Source organism: Nicotiana sylvestris, chromosome 4, assembly GCF_000393655.2.
Source record: "Nicotiana sylvestris chromosome 4, ASM39365v2, whole genome shotgun sequence".
NCBI lineage: Eukaryota > Viridiplantae > Streptophyta > Magnoliopsida > Solanales > Solanaceae > Nicotiana > Nicotiana sylvestris.
This window is the reverse complement of record NC_091060.1, coordinates 104,982,361-104,991,055: the sequence shown is the minus strand read 5'-3', so window position 1 is coordinate 104,991,055 and position 8,695 is coordinate 104,982,361. Positions and strand designations below refer to the sequence as shown.

General features: G+C 37.4%; 1 protein-coding gene across 1 annotated transcript; it reads left to right on the top strand.

Annotated features, from left to right (window-relative positions):
• Nucleotides 1–2,350: 2,350 nt before the first annotated feature.
• Nucleotides 2,351–8,414, top strand: LOC104211074 (RNA-binding protein Y14A-like). Its single transcript, XM_009760073.2, has 4 exons — nt 2,351–2,757; nt 4,416–4,552; nt 5,999–6,144; nt 8,109–8,414. Exons 1-4 carry the CDS (start codon nt 2,499–2,501, stop codon nt 8,152–8,154), a joined length of 588 nt encoding a protein of 195 aa, XP_009758375.1. The 5' UTR covers nt 2,351–2,498; the 3' UTR covers nt 8,155–8,414.
• The last annotated feature ends 281 nt before the right edge of the window (nt 8,415–8,695 follow it).

Sequence of the window (8,695 nt, the reverse complement as noted above, 5' to 3'; positions counted from 1 at the left end):
GCCAAAATGGCAAGAGGCAATTCAATCGGAATTGAAGTCACTTGCTAAAAGAGAGGTCTTTGGACCAGTAGTCCAAACACCTGCTGGTATAAAACCAGTTGGTCATAAATGGGTTTTTGTGCGAAAAAGGAATGATAAAAATGAAGTTGAAAGATACAAAGCTCGCCTTGTTGCACAAGGATTCTCACAACGACCTGGAGTCGATTTTGATGAAACATATTTACCTGTTATGGATGCCATAATATTTCGATATCTCATCAGTTTAGCACTACATAAAAAGCTTGAAATACAGTAGTTACAACTTATCTGTACGGTTCACTTGATAATGAAATTTATATGAAAATCCCTGAAGGATTTAAAATGCCTGAAGCGAATTCAAAATCTCAGGAAATGTATTGAATTAGATTACAAAGATCTTTATACGGTTTAAAGCAATCTAGGCGCATGTGGTATAATTGTCTTAGTGAATATTTGCTGAAAGAAGGTTACATAAATGATGTTATTTGTCCATGTATTTTTATAAAGAAAATGGCATCAGAATTTGTTATACTTGTTGTTTATGTTGATGACATAAATCTTGTTGGAACTCCAGAAGAGCTCCAAAAGGCAATTGAATATCTTAAGAAAGAATTTGAGATGAAAGATCTTGGAAAGACAAAACTTTGTCTTGGTCTGCAAATTGAACATTTAGCAGACGGGATCTTTATCCATCAATCTGCCTATACAGAAAGGGTCTTAAAACGCTTTTACATGGACAAAGCGCACCCATTGAGTACACCAATGGTTGTTCGATCACTTGAAGTGAATAAGGATTTGTTCCGACCTCCAGAAGAGGACGAGGAACTCCTTGGTCCCGAAGTACCCTATCTCAGTGCAATTGGTGCACTAATGTATCTTGCTAATGCTACAAGGCCTGACATAGCATTTTCTGTTAATTTACTAGCAAGATATAGTTCTTCTCCTACACGGAGACATTGGAACGGGATTAAGCATATATTGCGATATTTAAAGGGAACTCTTGATATGGGTTTGTTTTATGCTAACAAAGATAGTGCAGACCTTGTTGGTTATGCAGATGCAGGTTATTTATCTGATCCCCATAAAGCTCGATCTCAAACCGGCTACGTATTTACATATGGAGGTACTATCATATCATGGCGCTCCACAAAGCAATCTATTGTTGCTACTTCTTCAAATCACGCTGAGATAATAGCTATTCATGAAGCAAGTAGGGAATGCGTATGGTTGAGATCAATAATTCATTTTATTCGAGAAAAATGTGGTTTGGAATGTGAGAAAAGACCCACAATTTTATACGAAGACAATGCTGCATGCATAGCCCAATTGAAGGGAGGATTTATAAAAGGAGATAGAACGAAGCACATTTCACCAAAATTATTCTACACACACGATCTTCAGAAAAATGGTGACATTGATGTGCAACAAATCCGTTCAAGTGATAATCCAGCAGATTTATTCACTAAATCTTTGCCAACTTCAACTTTTGAGAAGATGGTATACAAGATTGGAATGCGAAGACTCAAATATTTGAAATAAGATTTTCATTAGGGGGAGTAAAATACGCGATGCACTCTTTTTTTCTTATTAAGGTTTTTTCACATGGGGTTTTCCTTATAAGGTTTTTAATGAGGCACATTATCTTTTAATGAACATCCAAGGGGGAGTGTTATAAATATATTATATTATGGATGTTCATTAGTACTCCATTGTAAATAAGTTTCCTGAAGAAGCTTATCGGTATGGGACTCTGCCGTAAATATGTTTATCTATTTAGTACTCTATTGGAAATAAGCCTCCTGAAGAAACTTATCACTTCGGTACCCGATTATGGATAAACATTATCTCCGGTAGAAGATTATCCATACCAGGTATAATAAGCTTATCCTTTCGATACTCCGTTATGGATAAACATTATTTCCGATAAAAGATTATCCATACCGGATACAATGAGCTTATCCTTTCAAGTACTCTGTTAAGGATAAATATTATCCCCAATAGAAGATTATCTATACCTGGTACAATGAGCTTATATTTTCAATACTCCGTTATGAATAAATATTACTCTCAGTAGAAGATTATCCATATCTGATATAGTAACAACTTCTTTTCTTTTATAAATAGAAGAGATTTCAGTTCATTATGTACAATAGTCTGAATTCAAATAATATATCAGTTTCTCTCTATACTTGTCTTCTCTTTGCGGTCTTTATTTTATAACAACTTTTAAATACATAACTGTGGTTTTATTCTAAATAGCATTATAGCACCATTAAAAGTGGCTACCCGATGTTATTTCTACTGATCCGACCGGCCCGAACCAGTTTGTTTGTCGGACCATATTTTACCAAAACCCTTGCCCTTAAAAAGTCCAAATAGGCTGGACACAGCTTTGAAGGAGAGGAATATCCTTCACTGCAGAAGAACAAGCAAGGGGAAAGCTTTTTGGTATAAGCAGCTGCAATACAATTCCAATAGCAATGGCGAATGCGGAGGTAGAGGCGGTGGATTTCGAGCCAGAGGATGACGATCTGATGGACGAAGACGTGGATGCCTCGTCGTCTCCTAGGGCTACAATCCCTAAGCTCAAATCTGCAATCACTGGCGGCTCTTCCTCCGCACCTAAGAAGACCAAAGGACGTGGATTCCGTGAAGAAGCCGCTGAGGCTGACCGTAATGCCCGTATGTCTGCCCGCTTCGATTCGCTCGATTCTGACGGCGGTCCTGGTCCTGAACGATGTCAGTTTCCCTCTCTCCTATTTATCTTCTCTTTGTTTACAATTTTCAGTACATTGTTTTAGGGTTTTGAGATTTTCTTAGCTTCCTGCTCAAAAAGTTGAATATTAGGGTGCTTATTTGCGGGGTAATTGAGTGTATTATAATTTGTCGATAGTAATAAGTTTTATCCAAGCCCCCAAGGGAGTGGCCTAGCGGTCTTGGTGGTGAGACTTAGTATGTACCGGGTGGATAATTGGAGGTAGAAGGTACCTACCTGGTGCATTATGGTGCCTGCCAGCTTGCCGTGACACCACATTATCAAAATTTGAAATAGCCAATTGAGCGTTGGTTTAGCACTAACGTGACCACGAAGGTGAGTTCAGCATTTGAACTTTAAGGGTTCAAGATCGAGATTTGGCCATAGTCCATCTGATTTAGTGGGTTCAAAATCTATTATCTGGACTAATTTTGTGAACTTTTTTAATAAATATATAGGATCTTAGCTAGCTAATGGGTTCAGATGAATCGTACTACTATTCTGCATCCATCCCTGTATGACCATGGGTTCTCAGATTCACATGCCACCGTCCTATGGGTTCGCATCCAACATAAATGTGGATGTTTTGCTGTTTCTATGTGTTTGAGGGTACTAATTTTTCCAATTTCTGGAAATGCTGTAAATGTATTCCCTTTCACACAAATTCCCTATGTCCGAAAATTTTAGTGCCATTGTCTTTCCATATGTCAGTACAATGTTGTAGTATTGAAATGGAAAATAGTGTAATTGCACCATATCTCTCTTAGGTTTTAAACATCCAAATTGTATTCTGAAAAAGTAACTGATTTATGTGAGATTTAAGATTGGGAATTAGCCAAACTGGCCCTCAAAAGTCTGGGATAGATTATACTAATCAGGAAAAAAAGTTTGGAACAGAGGAACTAATGATTGGTAATATTAGGTTTAAGTTGTGTGTAGTATGTGCATAGCCAGAAAAGAGATGAAGAAGAGACCGGCCGGCGTTTTCCAGCGGTTAAAGTTGGTTTCTTTGTCTGTCCAGAGAAAGGAAATTATTACAGAGGAGGGGAACTTTGAAACTAGGAGTTTTTAAAATTAGCACAGCCTGTGTCCTGTGCCAATCGAGCTTAACCTGAATTCACAGGGAGAGAGGGAGGGAAACTTTGAAATTAGGATTTTTTAAAATTAAGCACAGCCTGCGTCCTGTGCCAATCCAGCTTAACCTGAACTCACCCCGCAAAATATGGGTCATGGGAATATGTTTTCTGGATAGTTTAGTACCTTGGCACAAGAACAGTATTAATGGGCGTTCTGATTTATTCACTCAATAGGCCACAGCTTATTCTGTAGGTTTAGATTGACAAAACACGTGGGTGAAGAGTTTACTCAAAAAGATATACACGTGGCTAAAGAGTTTGACAATTTGATTTCGTTCTTATTTATTTAGTTGTTTACTGCCATATAACGAGCAATGAACACTTAGCATACAAATTAGGTGAGCTATTAGACAGTACATGCAAGTTATGCAATTACTTGTAATTAATATCACAAAGTGTCAGCTAGATAGGGCCTCTGTATGCTGAATGCAATTTTGTTTCTGTTGATGAGGTAAGAAAAATTTTAATGAAGTTTTTTGAGTTTTACTGAATTCCAATTTCTGCAGCCATTGAAGGATGGATTGTTTTAGTTACTGGGGTTAATGAAGAAACACAAGAAGATGATCTTCATAATGAGTTTGGTGAGTTCGGAGAAATCAAGAATGTGCATTTGAATCTGGATCGTCGGACTGGATTTGTCAAGGTGACCTGATTCTCTTCTTTTTCAGACTGTCGATTAATATTCTGTTGCTTGTTGCACAATTTCTATTCGTAGGAGTAAGATGCTAATGTGGTGGGACTATATGAATAAATAGTCATTAGTGAAGATTAGCTGTTGCAAGCATTTATTTTTGTATTATTGATTCTCGTCAGGTCACCTTTCAATGAAGGAAGTGCAATATAATAACAAGAGCAATTCTTAGGAAAATAGGCAAGAATTAGCAGACCGTGTTAAAAGTTTAGCTAGGTCAGATGATTTAGAAGTGCTTTCTGTTGCTGCAATGTCAATGTTTGAGTTCCGCCTTCCCCCCTCTTGTAGATTCACCTAATATCCACGCCTGCTGAATTGTTACACGCTTGGTTGTGTTCAAAATTCTCAATACCTTAAGTTCTGCATGTAACAGGCCCCTTTGTTCTAGTGGGTGTAATGTATGAGTTACGCGCATGTCACGAGTTCAATTCCTGCTGCAGACAAAAGCCTGTCATTTAAGTGGAGAAGGGTAGAGGGTTGGGCCTGTTATCCATCGAGTTCCGAACCGTGCTCCACTGGACCTTGGGAATTTCTCGGTTATCCAAAAAAAAGAAAGTTCTGCCTGTAACGTTCTCTCAAATTCTCAATATTCTTTAGGATAGATTCTAGCTGCTATACAGTAATTTTCTTTTGATTGAGAAATGAAGGCTATAGCATAAAAATGAAATAGAAAAATTAGCATGGGATGGCTAAACAAAGGAATTCTTTTTGAAAATGAACTAAAAACAAATTTGAAGATTCTTTCCTCTAATTAAGACAAAGTTTGGCTTGTCCTATATTCAATGTCCTTTTTTCTATTTGTTCGCTTCAGCTGATGTCCACCTTCTTAAAAGGGTATGTTCTATACCCTTTATCTAGTTCAAAAAGTCATACGGGTCCCGTCTATGTTGCGTGGACTCTCCAAAATGTAGCCGCACCCGTGCCGGATCCTTCAAAAATGCACTATTTTTGGAGGATCCGACACGTATCTTGCCATATTTTCGGAGAGTCTGAGCAACATAGGGTCCCGTTGTAAAATTCTCTATATGATATGTTCTCTAATTTAATCCTTAAAAATAAAAAAAATATTTTTTGTTACCCTTACATAATTCATACTTTCAACTCTCTAAATATCTGTGGCAAGTTAAACATAGATATTCAATTTTCAAGCAGTTGGTAACAATTTTGTTTGCGGTGTCTGCCTTTCCTCTTCCCCTATCCTCTCAAGACAAGGCTGACACGTATTATTTCTTGATCGTTGCAAAACTCCGAGTTATAGGGTAATAGGAAGATTGGAATATGATATCTACACGCTTGTCCTTATCCTTTATCTCCCTAGTCCTCGCTCTGTGTTTGCATTTTCTTTAGCTTGGAGCATGTCCTTTTTATTCTAGTAGTTGAACTGAACTGTTTGTGTAGGGCTATGCATTGATAGAATATGAGAATTTTGAAGAAGCACAAAGAGCTATAAATGAAAAGGATGGAGCCGAGTTTCTCACTCAGACTATACATGTTGATTGGGCATTCAGCAGAGGTCCTTTCAAGAGGAGGAATGCTAGGAGGAGGTATGTCCATAGTTTATCCATGGTATTGTATCTTTGTCATATGTGGTTTATAGAAAATGAAGCAGAAAATTCTGAAGAAATGATGCCTGAACATTGGAAAGACCCTAGTTTGTCACTTTAATCATTCTTTTCTGAATGAAGTTAACTGAGTTTTGATGGCTGTACTTTGTATTTATTTCTTTTTATTTTTTAAGTCTGCTGTTATTCAAGCATCAGGTTCACCATTCCTTCAAGTGCTCAAGTGGTATTAAAGATGCTTCCAGCTAGTTTCCTACTTTCCCTGTGGTTTTCTTTTGGTTAAGCCTCCTATCTCCAGGGAGTGAATTGTCAATGCCCTCCAGACACATATTCTTATAGTTAGATCCCAAGATCATCTGCCATGCTCATTTAGTCCTCAGCCACATGCATTTCTCTCAGATGGAACTATAACCAGCAGTAGACCTCACGATCAAGTATAAAGGTTTAAACAGTGGCAACAGGCTACCTTTTTAAATCCAACATATTGTCAACTTTAGGTTTACTTTGTGAAGCCTAGTACTTCATCCATGTTGAAGCACCTTCCCACCTCTATCACACCATTTGCTACTGGAGACACCAGCGTTTATATCTTTTGATGAAGGGCACCATCGTTACATCTTTTAGTCTTCTTCTTGCCCTTTTTCGAGTTGGGGGTTCTGTTTATCAGAAATTTATGGTCTACATAGTGTTTTCAAAATGTTGAATTTGGTACTATGCTTTAACCCAAGTTGAGATGGATTGAACTAGGTTTCATGTCGATCACGTTATTGGCAGAAACGACCAACATATTATATTATGCACAATCTTGGTTGTTGCCGAATTAGGGTATATTGTTTTCTGCTTTGACTTTCAACTTGCATACAAGTTCTACATCAGGTCTAGTTCTAGTTAATAAATCATCACTAGTCAGATTATGAGGCTATATCTGTCTTAAAACTTCATATGGCCAACAGGTAAACTCCAGCTTCGTGGGTGCTCCAAAGTTTAACTACAATCACTAATAGCTAAATTGTCGAAGCTACATGTGATGGACAGATAAATCTAGATTATTCTTTTTTGAGTTAGCAAACAATCAGAGAGCGTAGCAACCAATAGCTTAAATTGGCTGTCTCATTTTACTAGCGTAGTATGTGAGATGCACGCAAAAACTTTATGGCATTGGTTACATAATTGAACTCTCATGACTGAAGGTGATAAAAGGGGATAGGATAGACCTAAAATCTCGTGAAAGGAAGTCTCCTCAAATACTTGCAATCTCTGGGAGTTCATACTAAGCAAACAAAAAGAATGCAATGGAAACAAAAAATCCACATACATGATTAAGACTTGGTCGTGTCCGTCACTTACATGTTATGTTAATAATCTTTGTAGTGTATTTAGAGATTTGTACTGGGAGTTTCTAGTTTTGGAGAACTCCGAACTATGGAGTATCAGTATGAAACATGTCAAAATGGAGCGAAAACATAGACTTAGGATTCATGTAGCCGACCCTAACTAGTTTGAGATTGAAGCTTAGTTGTTACCTTGGTTGATCACATTCTCAGTTTGGTGAAGGAATCTTTGTAAGAGAGATCTTCAGTTTCCCATAGCATATTCTGAAAAGAAAATAGGAAGAATTAGAGATGAAAAACATATTTAAGGGAGGTAGCAGGTATCCCGTGAAATTGGTCGATGTGCACACAAGCTAGCACGGACACCAGTGTTATAAAAAAAACCTTCTGAGTTCGTAGTGAGACCTTAAAATCAAGGGCTTCTTCTCCTCCTCTTTAAGTTTTTTAATTTATCTCAGAAAAGAATAAGTATTAGAAAATATACTCTTCCTTTTTTTTTGTAGAAGTAAATATACTCTTCTTTTCTGCTAGCATTTCTGAACTTTTCTGTCAGGTTGAGTTGTGAAAGTATTAATTAAAAGGCAGCGGGTCCTTATTTGATCTTTATTTGTGCAGATCACCGCGTGGCCATCGTTCTAGAAGTCCCAGGCGGAGATTCTAACCTGTGTCCATTCATGAAAGGGTCACGAAGCTGCTCTTTTTAGGGTTTTGAGACCAAGTTGTGAGAATTATGTGTATGATTATTACTTTGCTGAGTCTATTTTCTCTTTCCTTAAATACCTCTGAGTGAATGGTATTGAAACTTTCCCAGCAGCATGGCATATACTGTCCTTTATGATATGTTTAGATTCTTTTTTGTTCTTTTCAGAATATTCAACACTGTCCAGTAGTCATCTAAGATTAATGCTTTTTTTCATGCGAGTGGGATGTCAGTACGATTTGAATTACGCTCAAAATGTCTCTAAGTTGCTTCTTTTGATAAAAACTTGCATGCACGTTGTTGTTTTCTCGTTTTCAAGTGAATTGCCATATGCTTTGTTGGGGGTATGCAAAAAGAAAGTGCAGTGACACGTACATTTTTTCTCGAGTTAAGAATGTCGTTAGAGAAGAATTTACTAATTTTCTCTGAGGTGGGGAGATAACATATGCAGCTGCTTCTACTTTGATGGATTGGATGTTTAGTCTTTTGAATTACGTTTAGG

What these genes read in the sequence shown, in the direction of transcription:
- LOC104211074 (XM_009760073.2), top strand. Translation starts at nt 2,499, where the DNA reads ATGGCGAATGCGGAGGTAGAGGCGGTGGATTTCGAGCCAGAGGATGAC. An exon ending in CGGTCCTGGTCCTGAACGAT is followed by an intron (nt 2,758 to 4,415) that starts GTCAGTTTCCCT and finishes CAATTTCTGCAG; the next exon opens with CCATTGAAGGATGGATTGTT. An exon ending in GTCGGACTGGATTTGTCAAG is followed by an intron (nt 4,553 to 5,998) that starts GTGACCTGATTC and finishes CTGTTTGTGTAG; the next exon opens with GGCTATGCATTGATAGAATA.